Source organism: Vidua chalybeata, chromosome 8 (genome assembly GCF_026979565.1).
Source record: "Vidua chalybeata isolate OUT-0048 chromosome 8, bVidCha1 merged haplotype, whole genome shotgun sequence".
NCBI classification, from domain to species: Eukaryota; Metazoa; Chordata; class Aves; order Passeriformes; family Viduidae; genus Vidua; species Vidua chalybeata.
The window spans coordinates 1,217,383-1,239,579 of record NC_071537.1 but is presented as its reverse complement, the minus strand read 5'-3'; the positions used below and the strand labels follow the sequence as shown (position 1 = coordinate 1,239,579).

The 22,197-nt window shown below is 50.2% G+C and overlaps 1 protein-coding gene across 3 annotated transcripts; it reads right to left on the bottom strand.

Annotated features, from left to right (window-relative positions):
- Positions 1-10,996: 10,996 nt before the first annotated feature.
- Positions 10,997-19,028, bottom strand: C8H10orf143 (chromosome 8 C10orf143 homolog). 3 transcript variants are annotated; one of them, XR_008432075.1, is made up of 4 exons: positions 16,053-18,612; positions 15,861-15,926; positions 13,930-15,160; positions 10,997-13,823 (listed from the first exon to the last, which is right to left on the bottom strand). XR_008432075.1 is itself a non-coding variant. In XM_053949323.1 (4 exons), exons 1-4 carry the CDS (start codon positions 19,021-19,023, stop codon positions 15,131-15,133), a joined length of 306 nt encoding a protein of 101 aa, XP_053805298.1. In that variant the 5' UTR covers positions 19,024-19,028; the 3' UTR covers positions 10,997-15,130. The 3 variants fall into 3 exon arrangements, 2 of the variants coding, with proteins under 2 accessions (XP_053805298.1, XP_053805297.1); XM_053949323.1 differs by adding an exon at positions 18,955-19,028 and having other exon boundaries at positions 10,997-15,160; positions 16,053-16,193; XM_053949322.1 differs by having other exon boundaries at positions 10,997-15,160.
- Between the last annotated feature and the right edge of the window lie 3,169 nt (positions 19,029-22,197).

The following is a 22,197-nucleotide window of genomic DNA, read 5'->3' as shown; positions in this document are numbered from 1 at the left end:
AAGTGAGAAACGTTGGTTTAAGTAATTGGGTTTTAAATTTGCTTTGCATTTGGGCTTTTTGAGTTGCCTAAACAAAGGTCTGTCCCCTTTGGGGGTGTCCTGGAACCAAAATCCTCTTTGTAACACATTAGGGCCAAAGACCACGTGGTTTTCACTTGTGTATTTTGTGAACATACTTTAATTTAATTTAATTTTTGTACAAAGCCCGCTTATCTGCTGTGTTTTTATTCTTTTTCTGCTGCCTGTGTTTTGTAACTCCTGGTATCAGGCAGGAGGTGACTGGAAGGCAGCCAAGGGACACTTTTTTCCTGGAGATAAGACTTTTTCTTCAACACAGACGTGAGAAAAGATGTTTAAATGGATTTGACAGCGGGGCAGGAGGCTGGGCCAGCCTTTGGGAGCGCTCAGGTGTGCCCAGGGCAGGGGATTTGGGAAGGGATGGGGGTCCCTGAGGCACCTGGCAGCCCCAGGAGCCCCCCAGGACCTCCCCTTGGGGAATGAGCAGATCTCATCCTCTCACACCTGTGGGCAAGGACAGGTGTCCAAATCCAGCTTGGACAGGGCTGGGAGCACCTGGGACAGGGGAAGTGTCCCTGGGCATGGCAGGGCTGGGAATGGATGGGATTTAAGGCCCCTTCCCACCCAAACCATTCTGGGATTCAGTGGAACCGTGGGCAACAGGGAGGGGAAGCACAGTGAGCACCCACAAATTGTTAATTTAGGGTTAATTTAATTTAACTCATTTATCCCCTTCCACCTCTGAGAAGTCCTTCTGGCCAAGCTGGTTCCAGGATGGGCTGGGGTGGGTTTTGGGGCCCCTGTCCCCTGGGCTGGGCTCCGTGGATGCTCTGCCTGTGGATATTCCCACAGGAGAAGATCCACAGAGAGCAGGAGCTGAGTTACTGCTGAGGCCAAACAGCTCTCCTGAGCTCATGGAGCTGATCCCAGCCCAGCTGCTGCTCCAGTGGGTCCTCTGCTCCCTCTCCTGTGGATTTAGGGAATTCTGGAATGTTCTGCCCGGGGAGGTGGTGCAGTCACCATCCCTGGGTGGGTTTAGCAAAGCCTGGATGTGGCACTGGCTGCCAGGGTTGAGTTGAGGGGCTGGGTTGGACTCGATGGTCTTTAAGATCTCTTCCAACCCAGGGATTCTGTGACTGTGGGGTTCTGTAAAAGGCCCCTGGCAAACCTGAGCCCAGCAGAACCAGTGGCAGAGCTTTTAGAACAAGAATAAAGTGAATTCCTGAGCTGGCTGTGCCAGCTTGGACATCCTCTCAAAGGGTGACAAAGTTCTGGAATGTTCTGCCCGGGGAGGTGGTGCAGTCCCCATCCCTGGGTGGGTTTAACAAAGCCTGGGTGTGGCACTGGCTGCCAGGGTTCAGTTCAGCTGTTGGGCTGGGTTGGACTCGGTGATCCTGGAGGTCTCTCCCAACCTGGAGGTTGTGTGAATTACAGTTCACCCACCTGGCAGCAGCCCAGGTGAGGATGGAGCCGTGTCAGGAGCACCTCTGGCTTTCTGAAGGGTCGATCAATACCTGAGCTCATCTGCTGCTGCTGCAAAGGTTACGCTGGAGCTCTCCCTGCAGATAAAACAGAACATTATGTCTTCTTCAGACTGGCTCAGAATTGCAAATCCTGGAGTGAGACACACTGGGGCACTCACAGGCAGCCTAGGAACAAGGTTTGGAGCAGGCAAGGTTCTGCAGCCCTGAGCTGCATCCTGTCCATCCCATCCATCCTGTCCATCCCATCCATCCTGTCCATCCCATCCATCCTGTCCATCCCATCCATCCTGTCCATCCCATCCATCCCTGTCCTGTCCATCCCCTCACTGTGGGGACAGGAGGGCGAGCTGTCCATCCCCTCTGTCCATCCCCTCTGTCCATCTCCTCTGTCCATCCTCTCTGTCCATCCCCTCTGTCCATCCTCTCTGTCCATCCCCTCTGTCCATCCCCTCTGTCCATCTCCTCTGTCCATCCTCTCTGTCCATCCCCTCTGTCCATCCTCTCTGTCCATCCCCTCTGTCCATCCCCTCTGTCCATCCCCTCTGTCCATCCCCTCTGTCCATCCCCTCTGTCCATCCCTTCTGTCCATCCCCTCTGTCCATCCCCTCTGTCCATCCTCTCTGTCCATCCCCTCTGTCCATCCTCTCTGTCCATCCCCTCACTGTCCATCCCCTCTCTGTCCATCCCCTCTGTCCATCCCCTCTCTGTCCATCCCCTCTCTGTCCATCCCCTCTCTGTCCATCCCCTCTGTCCATCCTCTCTGTCCATCCCCTCTGTCCATCCTCTCTGTCCATCCCCTCTGTCCATCCCCTCACTGTCCATCCCCTCTGTCCATCCTCTCTGTCCATCCCCTCTCTGTCCATCCCCTCTCTCCATCCCCTCTGTCCATCCCCTCGCTGTGGGGACAGGAGGGATCCCGGTTCCCTGCAGGACCTCGGCGCTGTGGGGAGGGGATGCCCGGGAGAAGGTGATGCCCAAGAGTTCCCTGTGCCAGAGGCTGGGCAGAGGCAGAGAACAAAGCAGGGATTTATGAAAAGCCCTCCCAGGACACACCTTGGGCACTGCAAGAGCCCGGCCAGGCCTCCAGCCAAGCTGGGCCCCGCCTCAGGAGCTTTCACACTTTGATCAGTTCTGCTCCATTTCCAGCCTGGGCTTCAGTGCCCAATCCCAGCTCCAGGTGCTGCAGTCCCACCCTGCCAGGCTGCTCTCCTCCATTCCCTGCTGGTTGCACTTTTTGGGGCTGGAGCTGCAGCGCTGTCCTTGGTTCTGGGCTGGAGAAGGATTGCTGTGTGTGCCTGGGCTGTGAGGAGAGCTGCTGGCCCCGGGTGTGCAGTTCAGAGCCACGCTGAGGCAGGAGAGCCAAACCCGAAGGCATCGGAGGGGACGGAGCTGTACGGGCAGATGCGAGCCCCGGTAGCCACAGGGCCGAGCGCTGCTCCACCAGCAGTGCTGGAGCTCCTTCCTGTGGTGGCAGCGATGAGTTACTGCCTGTGGAGCACCAGCCTGGCAACCAGCTGGGAACCAGCCTGGCACTGCGGGATCCACCACCCCGCGGGCTCGGGGCGGACTGACCCGCTGGACACTGCTCCAGGACACTCCGGCCGTGCCGGGCTGGTCACCTCACCCAGCCCCGGGCCGGCTGCGTGCTCACTCATTTAGTCCTTAAATTATGTCGTTTTCTAACTGGGGTCACGCACCTTCCCAGCCAGGAGAGGTGGGAGTGGGGAATTTGGGGGGTGGGCACGGCCCTGGGTGCTGCCCGCTCCCCTGGCCGCAGCAGCAGGGATGAGCAAGTGCTGCCTGCAGGTCTCCACAAGAACAGAATCTGGCCCTTCGTGTTCTTCTGACGTGGTTTTTCTTGTATGCAAACAAGGTAAAATTTGCAGGTTTGAGGTTTAGTTGGCAGGTGAGTTTGTCAGAGTGTTGTGTTATTGAGTTTATACTCCTGGGGTCAGCCCAGGCATTGGGAAAGCACAGCGAGCATTATTCATATTGTTAAACAAAGTCAAGGAATTCAGGCAGTTGCTACTGGCCAGGAAAAGAGACACTCAAAACAGAGGCACGTTTGTAATCATTCTCAGTAGTCTTTTTAGGAGCAGTAATTACTAAAATAATCGACAGGCATGGAAGGGATTATTAACGACAGCGATAGCCTGGAAGATCCATTCCTCCCTGGCACAGAGCAGCTGGGGGGTGGAATGAGCAGCCCTGGGCTTGTGCAAGGCCGAGCTCACACCTGGATTTTGTTGTGTCAGCCAAGGAGCTCTGAGGGGAGCAGAAACAGCCCCGCTGCTGCCTGGGCCGGGTGGGATTCTGAACCCAGCACCCTCCTACCCCATGCACTGATTTTGCTCTTGCTGCTCTGGAGAAACCAAACGTAAGTTCTTAATGAATTCCTTTTAATATGAGCATTTCCATGCGTCGAGCTGGGTGAAATTCAAGCTAAGGTGGAAAACATCCAGGCTGCATTACCACGGGGATGGGACAGCGAGGAGGGAATGAGTGGGAGCCTGCACAGGCTTCCCTGGGTCCAGGCTGGCACCCAGTGCCTGGATGGACAGGGCTTGGAGCAGCCTGGGACAGTGGGAGCTGTCCCTGCCAGGGCAGGGAGGAACTGGATGGGATTTAAGGTCCTTCTCCAGTCAAGCCGCTCTGGGATTCTGTCACGTCTGTGGTGATGCTCACGCTGCTCCGCAGAGCTTACCCAGCCCCACCTGCCAAAACGATGAGGTACAAAGCTGCTTTAGAGAGAAAACAGAGCTACAGAGACCCACCAGGTCCAGCTGCAGCTCCCTGAACCCCGCTGGGTCTCCATTCAGGGCCAGGCTCTGCGCTGAGAGCCAAGGGAGGAGAGCAGGACTGGGAGGAGGTGGGAGCAAACCCCTTCCACGCTTCTGGAACAGGAGCAGCGGGAATAAAACGCCACTTTTCTGGCACTAATGAACGTGTGGCAGTGCAGGAATAGCTCTGTGCCCATAGGAAGTCTGGATTTTCAGCTACTGTTTAAGTTCCTTTTCTTCTAAAAGTGCTGGTGAGGCTCAGTCCTGTCATCCACTTCCTCTTACAACCACCGCCGACTTCAAAGGAAATCCTGCTGGCAAAATAGCTACAGAATTGTGTCAGGAGTTTATTTGCTCCCAAGATTAGATAATTAATGAAGATAGAATATTAAAATTACATTTACATAAAGCTAAGGGTAATCTTAAAGGGTTCTATTATTTTGTAAATGACCCGAAGTTTGTAACGCATTTATAATGATGAATCAGGAGACGAGGCCTTTCAAATGAGGAAGTACAATTTATAATCTCACTTTCCTTCATTATTTATTCATCCTGCTGTGGAATCATCTGCTCTTCAAAACCTGAATAGCCACGGAGCTCCCTTTACCTGCCACTGGTACTCTAGAAGGAAACCAAGTTTTGTGTTTGAGTCAGTCCCAATCACAGGGTGAGGGCAGCTCCACACAGGTCCTTTTCTTGGGCCCAGTGAGTCTGAAATTCATAAAATTCCAGCCTGGTTTGGGCTGGAAGGGACCTCAAGGCTCATCTTTTTCCACCCCTGCCAGGGCAGGGACACCTCCCACTGTCCCAGGTGCTCCAGCCCCAGTGTCCAGCCTGGCCTTGGGCACTGCCAGGGATCCAGGGGCAGCCACAGCTGCTCTGGGAATTCACCCTGTGCCAGGGCCTGCCCACCCTGCCAGCCAGGAATTCCTTCCCAAAATCCCATCTAAGCCTGCCCTCCTTCAGCTGAAGGCCACAAATTCCACAGAACTTCTGCTGTCTGGCTTTCCCTTCAGGCTCAGACTTTGCTGCACCTGAATTGCCGAGGATGTAAGTGAGGGTAAAACCAGACATTTTTTTATTTTCAGCATAAACCCATGGAAATAGAGATTCCTTTCCACTCTGGTACGGTGTTTGTGGCAGTGCCCTGAAGGATTGCCCCTGCATGAACTCACTGCTCTGCTCCTTTCAAACAAGCCTCTCACCCAGCAGAGCTTTATTTAAACCCACTGCCCATTTCTGGGGGCAGCAATTTCCCACCCTTCAAACCAAGGAGGAATTTTCAGCACACAAACTGGGCTGCCCCTGGATCCCTGGCAGTGCCCAAGGCCAGGTTGGGAGCTGGGGATCAGCCTGGGACACTGGGAGGTGTCCCTGCCATGGCAAGGGTGGCACTGGGTGGGATTTAGGGTCCCTTCCCACCCAAACCATGCCAGGATTTTATCCCAAGTGTGGTGTGCTCTCCGTGGGCACCAAGGGCTCAGGAGGATCCCCCCAAGGACATCAGGTCCTTAACCCAAAAGCTGCTCCAGGAGCTTTCCCTCATCCCAAGCAGAGGAACAAGGCCCCCCAAATTCCCTGCTGTAAGAGGGAACCCAGCCCACCCCACTGCTCTCAGCACAGAGAGCCACACTGGGGGCAAGAAATGGCAGAGAAAATCTTCTCTCCCCTTCCCTAAAGCAACTGTCCCAGCCTGGGGAAGTGATTTGCTGCACACAGGGACTGAGAAAGCAAAGTTTGGACAGGGCAGGATTTTGTGACTCAGCTTTTACCAGAACTGGAACGACTTCAGCAGGATGCTCAGCACAAGTGATGCAACCCTGGCCATAAACTCAGACAGAAAACTCAGAATGTTATTTACTAGCTACCCTAAACTACCCAATCTTCAGTGAAATAGCCTCCCTTCACTGAATAACTCACACCAGCTCCTTCCCTTTCCTTACAAACTCTTTTAAAAATTGCTCAGAATTCTTTCCCTTCTGAGCTTTGCCCAGAAATGCACATTTCAAAGCTTCCCAGGCTCTTTCCTTGCTGAGCTACTGAGTCAGGGACTGAAGCACCCGGCACGTGCTGGGAGGTGTTGAGTTCAGAGAAATGAACTTTTATTTAAGGGCTTCTTTCTGATCAGGACTCCCACAAAGCAGCACCCTGTTAGTGCAGGGAGTGCTGAGGGATTGGAGCTGGATTCCTGCCCCTCTCCTTGTGCCTGTGAAGATGAGGGTGATGAGGATGAAGGCTGGTGCTCGGGAAGGTGCTCACGAGCAGAGGGAGGGTTTGGGAGGCTCAGGGAGGATTTTAACTGTGTGAATTCAGCTGTGCTCTGCCCTGCTGGAATATTCACATTCCACTCAACTCTTGTTATTCCCAGGACTTAGGGCACCACTGACAAAAAAATAGGTGTGCTGACACGTCTTTATTAATTAATTAAGGCCTAATTAATAAATTAGGATTCAAGCTGTGGCTGTTCCTGGATCCCTGGAAGTGTCCAAGGCCAGGTTGGAGCAGCCTGGGGCAGGGGAAAGTGTCCCTGCCATGGCAGGGGTGGGAATGGAGGGGCTTTGAGCTCCCTTCCCACCCAAACCAATTTGGGATTCCATGTAATTAAGAGGTAAATGTTATTGGTTTGAGGGGGAAAAGCTTCCCAAGGAGCTGGAGCATGGCTGGGCTTGGAACAAGTGGAAAGGGGAAGGAACTGGGTGGTCAAGTCCTGCCAGAATTTCATTCACCAGTGACCACGGTGCCTGCTCAGAGCCATCAGTGGCCAGCACGAGGTGACAGCAGAGCTGGTGGGGAGAGATTCCAGGAGGGATCTGCATGTGGGGACACCTCAGGCTGATGCTGGAATCCTCCACAGATGAGGAAAAGCCTTGGTGCTGCTGTAGGTCTGTGTTCCATCTGCAGCCTTCCCAAAACTCCACGGGCCTCTCACTGTGCAATTACAGGAGGATTTTGGTCTGATTACACACGAAAAACTCCCCTCTCCAAAGAAACTCGAAGATCAGAGACATTTCCTTTCAAGTATTACGCTGAAATTTGAACAATCCTGCTGCTTATTACAAAATGTTTCTGCATGGCACTGCAGAACTCATCGACTCGATACTTTTATTGTTAGAATTGTTTTGTTTTCTCTATAAATCCAAGCATTTCGCTTCCATACCCTTCTTTTTTTTAAGGAAATGTTGTTAGGGAAGTTTTAGTCACAGCTTGAGCAGGATGCACAGTCACAAGCCACTGCTGTGGGTACATTACCAGGACCATGAGAATCACAACCAGACACAAAATAAATGACATGTTTGTCCTTCAGCTGGGTGAAAATGGGAATGCAAAGTCTAGAGTCTTATTTTTCCTGATCCCCACGATTCCCTAATCTTATCAAATATACATTCCCATATTCCAAGGCAGCCTGATAAAGCAGCTCGCTAGAAATAAGTTGCATTAGATTGTGTACAGCACATTTTCCTGGGAAATCCAATTTCACAATCATGTTCTGGTGACATTTAGCCATTGCTTAGTGCAGCAAGGGCTCCTCAGATATTTGAAACGCTGAGTCCTGTGGCAGCAGGACCAGGGCAGGGATTGTCCCCTTGTGCCACCACGGGGAATTTGAGGGTTCAGTCCAGCTCTGGGTCTCACTGCAGGAGAGCCCTGGAGGGGCTGGAGCATGGCCAGGGCAGGGAATGGAGTTGGGAAGGGGCTGGGAAACTCCTGAGGGAGCTGGGAAGGGGCTGGAGGATCCTGAGGGAGCTGGGAAGGGCTGGAGAACTCCTGAGGAGCTGGGAAGGGACTGGGAAACTCCTGAGGAGCTGGGAAGGGGCTGGGGAACTCCTGAGGGAGCTGGGAAGGGGCTGGAGGATCCTGAGGAGCTGGGAAGGGGCTGGAGGATCCTGAGGGAGCTGGGAAGGGGCTGGAGAACTCCTGAGGGAGCTGGGAAGGGGCTGGAGAACTCCTGAGGGAGCTGGGAAGGGGCTGGAGAACTCCTGAGGAGCTGGGAAGGGGCTGGAGAACTCCTGAGGAGCTGGGAAGGGGCTGGGGAACTCCTGAGGGAGCTGGGAAGGGGCTGGAGAACTCCTGAGGGAGCTGGGAAGGGGCTGGAGAACTCCTGAGGAGCTGGGAAGGGGCTGAGCCTGGAGCAAAGGAGGCTCAGGGGGGACCTTGTGGCTCTGCACAGCTCCTGCCAGGAGGGGACAGCCGGGGGGGTCGGGCTCTGCTCCAGGGAACAGGGACAGGAGGAGAGGGAACGGCCTCAGGCTGGGCCAGGGCAGGGGCAGGGTGGGATCAGCAGGAATTTCCCCATGGGAAGGGGGTCAGGGATTGGCACTGCCCAGGGAGGGTTGCAGTGCCCATCCCTGGAGGTGTCCCCTGGAGGTGGCACTCAGGGCTGGGGACAGGGTGGGGAGGGGGCAGTGACAGGGCACTCTCAGGGGTCTGGGAGGTCCTGTCCCACCTCAGGGATCCTGTCCACTCCTTCCCCCAGCCCCTGCTCCTCCCTGGCTTTACAGCAGCTCGCTGCTGACCCTCTGCAGGCAGGAAAGGATTCCAGAGGCTGCCCGGCCACGGCACAGCTGCACAGGGAGCGTGCCTGGCCCTGTTTGTCTGGGAGTGGAGGTGCCTCCAGGTTCATAAATCTGTATGCAGTAGTAGGGGTTCTCCACCAGCAATTCATTTTAATTACGTGAGACATAAAAGGACCACCTACAGATGAGACAATACAGCTGTAAGATTCTCAAGGTTACTACGGGGAATACTTCATAACTGAAGTATGTTTTCCCCGAGGAGTTTGACTACCATTTGATTTAATTTTTAATTTTTACATTTTAATCAAAAATAGATCAAATGGTGGTGTTCTCCCCTGGGAACCATACTTCAGATATGAAGCAGTCCATGTTCCTTTTAAATATGTAAAGCTGCCATTTATGTATAACTCATGAATGACACCCTGTGTTGCAAGCAAATATCACGCGGCGATTTCGGGATTGTTGCAGTAACAACACCATAATCACACCAAAATATCCCCACCATAATCACACCAAAATATCCCCCAGCATAATCACACCAAAATATCCCCACCATAATCACACCAAAATATCCCCACCATAATCACACCAAAATATCCCCCAGCATAATCACACCAAAATATCCCCCAGCATAATCACACCAAAATATCCCCCAGCATAATCACACCAAAATATCCCCCAGCATAATCACACCAGAATATCCCCCAGCATAATCACACCAAAATATCTCCACCATAATCACAGCAAAATATCTTCACCATAATCACAGCAAAATATCCTCACCATAATCCTACCAAAATATCCCCCAGCATAATCCCACCAAAGTATCTTCACCATAATCCCACCAAAATATCCCCCACCATAATCACGCCAAAATATCCCCCACCATAATCACACCAAAATATCCCCACTATAATGACACCAAAATATCCCCCACCATAATCACACCAAAATATCCCCACTATAATGACACCAAAATATCCCCCACCATAATCACACCAAAATATCCCCACTATAATGACACCAAAATACCCCCACCTGGCAGTGCCCAAGGCCAGGCTGGACACTGGGAACACTGGGACAGTGGGAGGTGTCCCTGCCATGGCAGGGCTGGCACTGGGTGGGATTTGGGGTCCCTCCCAACCCAAACCAGGCTGGGATTCTGTGACAAGGAACAGCCTCAGGCTGTGCCAGGGGAGGTTCAGGATGGGTATTGGGAAAATTCCTTCCTGGAAAGGGCTGGCCAGCCCTGGCAGGCCTGGGGGGATTTCACAGCCCTGTGGATGTGGCACCTGGGGACAGGGGCAGTGCTGGGAAGGGTTGGACTCCGAGGGCTCAGAGCCTTTTCCAACCTGAACAATTCCGTGACTCTGTTGCATCTGCCCGGGATTTCTTTTATTTTTTCTGTGTGTCTAAACAGTGTGGCCACTGCTTTTTTTTTTTGCTTCCTTGAGAAGAGTTGGGAACAACTCAGGAGGGGAGAGGAACAGCAAGTCCTGGTGGCCCCAGGGTGGGGCAGCTGCTGGGTCCCTGGCCAAGCCCCTGGGAAATGGGGGAGAGGAAGAGGAGCAGCTGCTGCAGGCTCCCAAACTCTGCAGGAGCTCCCAGGGAATGTCCCCCTGCCCAAAACTCCATCCCTGCTCCTGCTCGGAGCACCGAGCCCCAGAATGGACACGCAGGGATCCTGGGTGGAAGCTGGATGTGGGAGGAAATGCCCAGTGTGAGTGTTAATTGGATAATTATCTGCAGTAATCAAGGCAAAGGCAGAGTTATTTATGTGTGACTGCATCTGCTAAAGCAGGGTATCACACCAGGCTCCCAGGAGAGCTGCTGAGGTTTTAAGCAACTAATTTAGACATAAACACCACGGATTTAAAATCTAGTCAATAAATTATAGTGCCTAAAATAAACACAAAAATAAATTTAAATATATTAACTATATTCATTTCAACACATAAGTCTTGCCTTGTCAGATCCAGTTGCCTTTAAACCCCACTTATCCCAATATTTTGATTTTCCATGTTTTTTTGGCAGTCAAGATGCCAAGTGGACCTGTAATTACCATCAAATTAATAAAGTGAGCACCTAAACCCACTACAAAGATTTTACATGACATAAGTAATGTATTTCTTCTCCTCATCAGAGGTTTTATTTACCTTTATTCCTCAGAAACCATTCAAGGAATAACACAACCAGACAATTCCATGCTGCAGCCAAAGTGGTGTTTAATGCTTCTGCTTTTGTAAGGAACAATTTACAAAATACAAAGTTAAAAATAAGAATTAGATCCTTTAAACCTGAATTAAAAACAGGCCAGGGGCCTTTCTCTCTATATACAAGTAAATAAAGCATCACTCTGGTTATTCTGTGTACAAATCACAGCAGTAGGAAATAGAAAGTTTATACATTTTTTTCATCAAGAAAACAAAACTTCAGAGTTCTACAAGGCGTACAAAAATAACTCTGTGGTTCCACTGCAGATTTGACACAAATCTGCTTTAAAGGAACATTCACTGCCCCAGCCTGTGCCAGCTTCATGATCCTGGAAAATCCCAAAATAAATTACAAACACATCTATCAAAAAGATATCACTAGTAAAAGCCTTCAGTGGAGCAGACAATTAAACTCCAACTTGTTTCCAGCCAGACTGATTTAAAAAAGCACTCCTTGCCCTGTTGGAAAACATGGAGCAAGGAATCACATCCGAGAGGAAAAGCTCACCTTGGAATTGACCCAGGAGCTTCTGCCTTCCAATTTGGGAAAAAAAATCAGGGATAATGAGGGGTGTGAGAGGAGCTGCTTTTATTCAGGGAGCTGCTGTGCCACGGGAACAGCTGGATGTGAACTCCAGGGGCTCCACGTGGGGACAATTCCCACGGCATGGAGCTGAAATGTGAATTTGTGCAGCCCCAGGCTGGGCAGGCCCTGGCACAGAGCAGCTGGGGCTGCTCCTGCATCCCAAGGCCAGGCTGGACACTGGGGCTGGGAGCACCTGGGACAGTGGGAGGTGTCCCAGGTGGGCTTTGAGGTCCTTTCCAGCCCAAAGCAGGCTGGAATTCTGCAAGGAAGTGGAGTCTGGGGCAGCTGGAAATGAGAGCAGTTACCTTCCCACTGCCTGGTGCCCTTTTTGGGGCTCATTCCCCAGCACAGGTGGCATGAGGAGGAGAATACATTTTATTTATTTATTTAAATGTCAGGATTGACCTGCTCTGCTTTCCCCTCCGCTGTGTTCCTGGAGAATCCCTGCTTGGGATCTCTCCCCTCAGGGGCAGTGTGGAAAACACCTGCAGGAATGAATTCCCAAATTCCCTGCCAGCCTGAGCTGCACATGGCATTTGGGACAGGGGGAAGGACGTCCCTGCTCACCCCAGAGCAGCTCCCAGGGCCAAAAGCAGGATCAGGATTTCCTGGCTGGCTCAGCTGTGGAGCTCAGGAATGCCCTGGATGCAACCCCTGCTCCGTGCCAGGGACAATGGGAAATTCTCATTAATTAAATCAGGATCACGTCAATACTGAGCTTACTCAAGTAATACATGAGGAAATAAATCTAAAAGCAGACCTGCACTGCACTGGCATTCAGATTTTGGTTAAAAAAAGAAAAAAAAAACCCCAAAAGTTCCCTAAAAAAATTCTCATTAAAGTTCTGCTACAGCCACCAACTGGGACCAGCCCTGGGATTCACCACGACACTCAAACCAAATGCAATGGCTGCTGGAAAAGCAGGAGAATTTAAAAGGATGTGCCACAAACCCCACCAGGAGCAGAAGGAAAACCAGGAAGGAACCAGCTGGTTCTTGGTTTTACCCCAGAGCAGATCCAGGTTGAAAGCAAACAGAGGAAATGTTGACACAGGTAACTGTGAACTCTTGAACACGATAAAATGGGAGTTGTTTAAGGAAAAAAAACACTTTTTTTAAATAATCCATGTTTTCCCTGTGTTTTAGACTTGATCCCATACTTTTGCCTGATGTATTCTGGCAGAAAACTCCTCCATCAGAGTCTGAGTCCAGTTTTGGTATTCCCCTCTTTGAACACCCAAAATTTTGACTATATTTGACCAAATTTTGACCAGTCCTAATCATTACTTGTCACACTTGAGGTTTTGAGTGATTTTGCAGGAACAAAACCATTTTAGCCCATTACATTTACATCAGATATTTCAGATTTTGCAGCACAGAGCTGCTGTTTATCCACCTTTAAAAAAAAAAAAATCTGCTTTGATTACCAGGATTTTTAAAAGACAAGGATTGGGGATGTAAAAATGAATTCCCCACAAATTCTGACGCCCCAGATCTTGGTATCAAGTATATAAATACTAACTTGAAAGTATTCATTCTTAATTTAACTAAAAATTTTATTGGCTTGGAGGAAACTTCATTTTTTAAACCAAAATCTGAATGTCAATTAAGTGTAGGTCTGCTTTCAGACTTATTTCCTCATGTATTACTTAATTAAACTCAGTATTTATGTGGTATTTATTTATTTAATGAGAATATCTCAACTCAGTGCTGACTCCAACTCCACACACCACACGGGAAGGATTCAAGGACTGCAGAACACCTTTGCCTGAGGATTTTGCAGCCTGATAACCCCCAAAATTAACCTTGCAGAGGTTAATTAACCTGTCATTAGATTTGTGCCAATAAAAGCCCGCTGGGTGATGAGGTCAAGCCTTTTTAAACAGATTTTTTTTTTTGAGATTTAAATGTAAGCTTCAATGGGATTTTTCCTGGACTTCACAGCTGCAAAGCCACTCAAGGACTAAAATTTGTGTCCTCCCACTCCTGCCCGTGGCCCTGCACAAGGAGGATTTTCCACAGGAGCATTTTCCAAGGGGGTCAGGGCTGTTGGGAAAACCTTTGGAATCACCACAGCACCTGGCCCAGTCCCAGGTGAAGCCTGGGCCCAAGGCCAGCTCAACTCAACCAGTCTAAAACACCAAATCTGCCTTTTCTTGTCCTTTTTAGATCAATTCTGAGCTAAACATGAAATCTGCCTTTCCTTGTCCTTTTTAGATCAATTCTGAGCTAAACATGAAATCTGCCTTTTCCTTGTCCTTTTTAGATCAATTCTGAGCTACCTAAACATGAAATCTGCCTTTTTCTTGTCCTTTTTAGATCAATTCTGAGCTACCTAAACATGAAATCTGCCTTTCCTTGTCCTTTATGAACAAATTCTGAGCTACCTAAACAGGAAATCAGCCTTTCCTTGTCATTTTCAGACCAATTCTGAGCTAAATATGAAATCTGCCTTTTTCTTGTCCTTTTTAGACAAATTCTGAGCTAAAAATTAATTCAGTCTTTTCTTGTCCTTTATGAACAAATTCTGAGCTAAACTGTAAATCTGCCTTTTCTTGTCTTTTTTAGACCAATTCTGAGCTAAAAATTAAATCAGCCTTTTCTTGTCATTTTAGACCAATTCTGAGCTAAATATGAAATCTGTCTTTTTCTTGTCCTTTTTAGACAAATTCTGAGCTACCTAAACATGAAATCAGCCTTTCCTTGTCCTTTTTAGACAAATTCTGAGCTAAACTGTAAATCAGTCTTTTCTTGTCCTTTATGAACAAATTCTGAGCTAAACATTAAATCAGCCTTTCCTTGTCCTTTTTAGACCAATTCTGAGCTACCTAAACATGAAATCAGCCTTTTCTTGTCCATTTAAAACAAATTCTGAGCTAAACTATAAATCTGCCTTTTCTTGTCCTTTTTAGACAAAGAGCTACCTAAACATTAAATCAGCCTTTCCTTGTCATTTTTAGACCAATTCTGAGCTACCTAAACAAGAAATCTGATTTTCTTGTCTTTTTTAGACAAATTCTGAGCTAAACATGAAATCTGATTTTCTTGTCATTTTTAGACCAATTCTGAGCTAAATATTAAATCAGCCTTTTCTTGTCCTTTATGAACAAATTCTGAGCTACCTAAACATGAAATCTGCCTTTCCTTGTCCTTTTTAGATCAATTCTGAGCTACCTAAACACGAAATCTGCCTTTCCTTGTCCTTTTTAGACCAATTCTGAGCTACCTAAACAAGAAATCTGATTTTCTTGTCTTTTTTAGACAAATTCTGAGCTAAACATGAAATCAGCCTTTTCTTTATGAACAAATTCTGAGCTACCTAAACACGAAATGAGCTTTTCCTTGTCCTTTTCAGACCAATTCTGAGCTACCTGAGCAGCAGGAGCATTTTGGGCAGGTGCAGAATTGTGCCCAGAGTGGCAGCAGGGCAGGGTGGGGGTGCTGAGGCAGGCAGGGCAGGGCAGCACCCAGGATCCAGCTGCAATCTGGGCATCCCAGCAGGAAATCAGAGCTGCTCCTCTGGCCCCTCTCCTTTCCTAGAAGCCCAGGATGTGACTGAAGTGGCCCTGGAATGAGAAAATCTCAGGTCACTACAAAGGAGCTTGGCAAAAAGGCTTTTCCTCACTCTTCATTTTCAAATTTTATTTGAAATTGCTGAGTACCACCACAAATATTCCTTTTTTTTTTTTTTTCCTCCTCCAGGGATGAGTGGAAATAAATTAACACAATCAATGTCTGCTCAGTCATAGCTCCTGATGGAAACTTTGATGGAAACTTTGCCTCTAATTCCATAAATCAGAGATTTTGCTATGAACATCCAGCATTTCTTCACACCTCTCCTCATTTTGGCTCTGGAAGGAGCAATATTTTCAATATTTTATCTATTCCTTAGAAAGGAAATACCCAATTACAGAAAAACATCGGCGATAGAATGAGATTCCTGAATATTTTCTTATGATCCAGTAAATCAAGGACAAGTAAAATGGGGTAGAGGAAGTGTTATGTTATTGTTTCTTTCAGTTACTTCCCAAATTCTGCTTTTTAGAGAGAATTGGAATTGAGAATGTCCAGATTTTCCAGCTGCTGCTGGAAATATTCATTTGTGCTCTGCTGCAATGCTAAATCCATCTCCTTTATTTTTAATTTCCACGATTTTTTTCCTGAGCAATGTGACTGTGGAGGTTCTTAACTTCATGTTTTATGGATCTAATACTGGGGAACAACTCCCAGTCTTTTTTATCCCAAAAAGCAGATTCCCACACTTACAGATTCTCCAGCAACACATCTCGGGCAGGGCTGGGAAATGCCTTTGCTCCCATGGTTTTCCAAAATCTGAGGAACAAAACCAGACACAAATTCAACAAAAATTCTAAAAAAGAGGGCAATTATTTGCAGCTTTATTATCAAACCTATTTGAGAAGTGATTTTGTAGCAAACCCGTGGCCAGTGGGGACTTACCATGGAATTCTGCTTTGTCTTTGCAGCCCAGGGAGCAGAGTCAGGGAGGAGTTTCTGCCTGGAATCCACATCCATGGCACAGTCCACCAGCTGGGCAGCAGCCTCCCGTGGGATGGTGTCCAGCAGTCTGCACACCCGCTTCTGGAAGACCCCAAAAGCAATATTTACCTGTCTGTGCCAGGCACAGGACCCAAATCCTCGGGATTTTCCTGCCTGTGCCTCCCACGGATGCCACGGGAGGAATACCAGGCTATGAGGCATGAGGCCAGAACACCAAGGTTTGGGTTTCCCAGTGCTCCTCATGCTGGGAGAGCAGGAATTCTGTACCTCACACCTCTCTGTGCCCAGGAAATCCCCTGGGAAAAGGCATCCCTGAGCCTCTGCCCCAGCAGGACTCAGCGTGGGGATGATCCAGGGAGCACAGCAGGGGATTGTGTGGAAGGAGCAATTAAATCCAGGAAACAGAAGGAAAAGCCTTGGATGGGAACATCCTTGGAGAGGGGTTTTGTGTCTTCCCTGAACGTGGGCACCTTTTCCCAGCTCTCCAGGGCTGCTTCTCCTGGAGCTCTGCCCTGAGCTGTGCCCAGGACCGAGGGGGGTTTGGAAGTGCTGGGAGCCCAAGGGCTGAGCTGAGCCCTCCCAGCACCAGGCACTCCCAAAAATGCTGCTTGGACAGGGGAGGCTAAGCTGCAAATCCATGGAAAGCACCAGCTGGAAACCTTCAGAAGAACATCCCTGGCCTGAGAGTGCCCGTGGAAAGGGAGGGTGACCCAGACCCCAGGGCTCCTTGGAACTGCAGCAGCAAATGAACACAAGCATGGGAATTACAGAACTGACACAGAGTTGGAGAACTGACACGGGAGTTACAAAACTGACACCGAATTCCAGAGAGGCACTCACACACTTGGGATGTTCCTTCCCAAACAAACTTTGTTTAAAGAATCCCAAAATCGCATCTCCTTCTCCAGCACGTGATTTCCCAGGAAGAAGGCGTGCTGGCACAGAACTAAGAGGCTACTGAAGCACAGAAACGGAATTTAAAGTTGGAATAAGTTAAGGAAAACCAAAAATGGATCAATGCACCAGGAACCTCAGCAGGAAACAGTTGAGATGGGGTGACCAGGAAGGGAGGCAGGATATCAGGATGGGAAGGGAATCCAAAAGTGAAATATGTACCGTAGTATGAAAGGGAATAATGGAATAAAAGTCTGGGGAGGTCCTCTAAATCTGTGAGACTGCCTCCCACTGGGAAAATATCCCCTGCCTCTGCTGCTGCAGAACTCCTCCTCCATTGCAGGGAAAGGCAAAGTGCAGCAGCAAACTGGGAATACGTGCGAGATGAGGGGGGAAAGGGAAAAATGACTCAAAGCCCCACAGCAGAAGGAATCTGGCCGATTAAAAATAAACTCCAGGTTTTGTACTGTATTTGGGGGGGGGGGGTTGCTCGGTGTCAGCACCAGGAATTCAGCACATGGAGGAGACAAACTCATCCCACCAATGCCAGCCTGGGGGAGCTGCTTGCTTCAGCCTCTGGAATTGTCTCTCGGGGAAGAAGCAGCCACTGCACCACCCCTGCCTGGGCAGGGATCCACGATCCACCTGTGGCTGACAGGGATCCACGAGCTCCCTGCTCCAAAGGCAAGCAGGCACTGTTTGCTTTTGCCAGGGAATGATCTGCCCCAGGCAGCTGGGAACAGGCAGGGAACAACACATCTCCCTGCAGGGAAGTCACTCCCATTTTCTTGTCCAGCTGGAAATCCCACTCGTTTTCACTGACAGGATAAAGGCCCCAGAGATGAAGCCAAGCTGCTGCCAAGCCCAGCTCCACTGGACAACCAACCCGAAGGAGTTGTAGGAAAAGTTCTGCTCACTTGTTGGGCTATTTTTGGTCCAATTTTAAAGATTTCCTCCAAGTTTAATATGTTCTTGTCGTGCAATTTCTGCTTTTTGACCCCGTTTTTCAAGGCCAGGCTGTCTCCTGTTTGGGGTTCCACCCAGCCTGTCCCACAGGTCTCCACAGAGCCCAGCTCTCCCTGGATCAGCCCCACTGGATCCCTGAGGAATGATGGCCCTGTGGAGATGCTCCTTGCTTTTTTCCCTATGGAAAGATGGCTCTGTTTGGGAAAGCAGAGGGAATGTGAGATCCATGCAGATCCACCTGGGAAACTCTACCTGAAGATCAATCCAAGCCAGGACATACTGGGAGCTCTGGCCTTGAAAATCTGATATTCCTCTAAGTCCAAATGCCTTAAAATCCAACATTCCAACCCAAACCAGGCTGGGATTCTGATTCCTCTCTGTCATCTTGGAGCAGAAATAGATGGAATTAGTGAGGCTGCCTGGTAAAGAGGGTGTCAGCCAGAAAAAAAAATTAAAAAGAAAAAAGAAATAAAAAAGGAAAATAAAAAATACTGGAAAAAGAAGGGAAAAGAAAAACAGAGGGAAAAAGGGGAAAAAAAAGGGAAGGAAAGAAAGGGAAAATAAGTGAAAAGGAAAAAGAAAAAAAGGAAATAAAAAAGGGAAGCAGTAATTAAAAAGGAATAAAGGAAAATGACGAGAGGAAAAACGAGAAAAACGAAAAATTCGAAAGGAAAGAAGGAGAAAGGAAAAAAGACATTAAAAAAAAAAGGGGGGGGGGGAAAGAAAACTGGGGAGAGAAAACGCGGAGAAAGAAAGGATGGAAAAACAGGAAAAAAGAAGGAAAACCCCGGAGCCTGTTGAGCTCCGTCCCCGAGCCGGCACCACCCGCGACAGTCGCGACACGGCCCGGGCGGCGAGGGGACCGGCACCGGGCCCGGCCATGGGGCAGAGGCTGGGCCAGCGCCCGGTGCCGTCCCCATTCCCCATTCCCCATTTCCCACTCCCGTTCCCGTTCCCGTTCCCGTTCCCGTTCCCGACTCACGCATTCCGGCTCCCCGGCTGCCCCCGGCCCCAGCGCCCCACGCCGGCCCCGCACCGGCACCGCGGCCATGGCGGCACCGGCACCGCCCGGATCCGCCCCGGGATCCGCCCCGGGAACCGGGATCCACCCCGGGATCCGCCCCTGGAACCGGGATCCGCCCCTGCAAACGGGATCCGCCCCGGGATCCGCCCCGGGAACCGGGATCCGCCCCTGGAACCGGGATCCGCACCGGGAACCGGGATCCGCCCCTGGAACCGGGATCCGCCCCGGGAACCGGGATCCGCCTCGGGATCCACCCCCGGAACCTCCCCCCGGCACCGGCACCGCCCGGATCCGCCCCGGGATCCGCCCCTGGAACCGGGATCTGCCCCGGGATCTGCCCCGGGATCCGCCCCTGGAACCGGGATCCGCCCCGGGATCCGCCCCTGGAACCGGGATTCACCGCCGGAACCACCCCCGGAATCCCCCCGGCACCGGCACCGCCCCGGGATCCGCCCCTGGAACCGGGATCCGCCCCTGGATCCACCCCCGGAACCTCCCCCCGGCACCGGCACCGCCCGGATCCGCCCCGGGATCCGCCCCTAGAACCGGGATCCACCCCCGGAACCTCCCCCCGGCACCGTCCGGGATCCGCCCCGGGATCCTCCCCTGGAACCGGGATCCGCCCCCGGAGCCTCCCCCGGTTCTGCCGGCGATGCGGTCCCGGTTCCGACAGCGGCCCGGAGCGATCGCGGCCGCTCCGCGTCCATCGCGCAGCGCTGAGCGCGGCCCCGTCCGGACCATGGGATGGTTTGGGTGGGAAGGGATCCCAAATCCCAGCCAGTGCCACCCTGCCATGGCAGGGACACCTCCCACTGTCCCAGGTGCTCCAGCCCCAGTGTCCAGCCTGGCCTTGGGCACTGCCAGGGATCCAGGGGCAGCCCCAGCTGCTCTGGGAATTCACCCTGTGCCAGGGCTGCCCACCCTGCCAGGGAACAATTCCTCATTCCCAATATCCCATGTAAATCTACCCATTGTCAGCTTAAAGCCGTTCCCTGTGTCCTGTCCTTCCATCTCTCAGCTCCTTCAGGCACTGAAAGGTCACACTGAGCTCACCCCGGATCCTTCTCCAGGCTGAACAATCCCGACTTTCCCAGCCCTTCTCACAGGGGAGAAGCTCCCTCCATCCTTCTCTAATAAGACACCGCTGGCCTTCCAGCTGCACCTGGCAGTTCTGCAGGAGAGAACACAGATTATTCCCTGGCATCCACTCCTTCTGGAGCTCATTCTTCACTCGGGATCCAGCTGTACTTCCAGGAGATGCTCTGTCGCATTCTCTGGGCCCGAGGGCATCTCACAAAAGATAATCCACAAATTCTTCTGTTTTTCCTTTTTTCATTTAGCACTTGCCACGCCTGATAGCAGAATAACCAAAATCCAGGTAAATCCATTTTGCAGAACACCCCAAGTCCCTGCAGAGCTGGGACCGAACCCAAACCCAGCCACAACAAATCCGATTTGTCTCATTATTTCCGAGCCACCTGCCAGAGCTCTGTGTCCTGCCAGTACAGCTCTGGGGAATGCTTCCCAGTGCCTGTTCCTGGTGAGAACAATGGGATGCACCTCAAACCCCTGGCATTCTGTGCCACATCCATCTCAGTGTGCCAGCGTGGGCCAGGACATCCCATCCTGCAGGTGCCCGCTGTGCACCTGGCTGCTGCTGACGGGGACACACCTCCACATTTCCACCTTGTCTTCTCCAGGTGAGCCCTGACCAAGAAGCCCCTCCAGGATGGGAACACGGATGGGCTGTCGCTGGCAGAGGGAGCTTGTTCCCCTCCACGCCATCAGCTGGACTTTCCTCATTTTTATCTGACACCTTTTGCCCTGGATTTGCAGAGAAATTCCCTTTGTGCCACCCCAAAACCCCGTTTTTAGCTTTGGTGTTGGATCCTGAGAAAGCAGGGCTCACAAGGCTCATTCCCCTCTCAGTTTCCTCCATCCTTTCTCTGCTGTTAACTCCCTCATTTCACGGGGTTCCAGGTGATTTAAAAGGAGAAGAATTTCTCAGAATTACCTGGGTTGGAAGGAACCTCTTGAGATGCTCCTGAAGCAGGATTGTGTCCCGAGGGGAAACTCCTCTTCCAAGGATGGAGATCCCACACCCCGCCCCAGAGTTTGGCCACCCTACAGAACTAAACCTGGGTTCTGTTTACTCCAAATAAATGGATTTAGGAGTCACAAACTCCTCACAGCTCCCCCTCGTTCCTTGCTGAGTGCTGGGAGACAGCCTCGGGATTTAAAGCATTAATTGCAATTTCAAACCTGTTTGTTCTCTTTTTTTTTTGGTCCAAAGCTGAATGAGATACTTAGAACTTCAACTGGACCCTTCGTTTTACCATTTTCCCAGAGGAAAATATCAGTATTTCCAAGTTTTCCCCGTAAAACTCCCCATTATTTTGTTCTGTGTGTACATCTCTGTGACATTTAACCAAGAAAACTGGTGCCCTGCCAGAGCCTTTTCCCAGTGCTCTTCAGTAAATGTTTTAAAATTTAATTTCATTTCCTCATTTTTTAAAATTTCTTCATTTAATACCAATTCTATTTTAATATCAGAATAATAATATCGGAATAAAAAAGGATGTAGCCACATAAGAAAAAGGTTGCTAGGTGTATTCCAAAGTTATTATTTTATATTTAACACTGCAATAAATCCTATTTCTGGATCAAAACAGAGTGTGGATATATCCTGAACACTTGGCAAGTTCCAGCTACTTCCAACTGGAATTCCAGTCTCTTTCCTGTTATGTCTTTTTGTCTGTAATATTAACAGCATTAAGCACCAGGAACTTTTCTGCCATGCAAGAAATTGTGGGATCAGGGCCTGGCTAGAATGGGAATTAGGTTAAAACATCAGTCTTTCAGGGAATTCCCAGCTGGAATGTGTCAGGTTAACCCTGTGTCCATAGGGGAGGTACTTTCACTCCTCCAGCTGGGCACTAAAATGTGGGAATTAGCACATGGAAAGGTGTTGGAGCCCTGTTTGCTGAGAATTTTGGACTTTCTGTGCTGCCAGGCACTGACCCCCAGGAGAGCTCTGCATTGACCTGAGGCCGTGGAGCAGCTTCCAAAATGGAATGGTAGAGCTGGGATTGTGGGGGTGGAGTTTGGATAGAAGTGTGTGATGTCACAGGGTGGGAAACTCATAGTTTCAGGGTTTAGAATACAGGAATTGATATACAGCAGGATGGAGGGTTTAGGGCA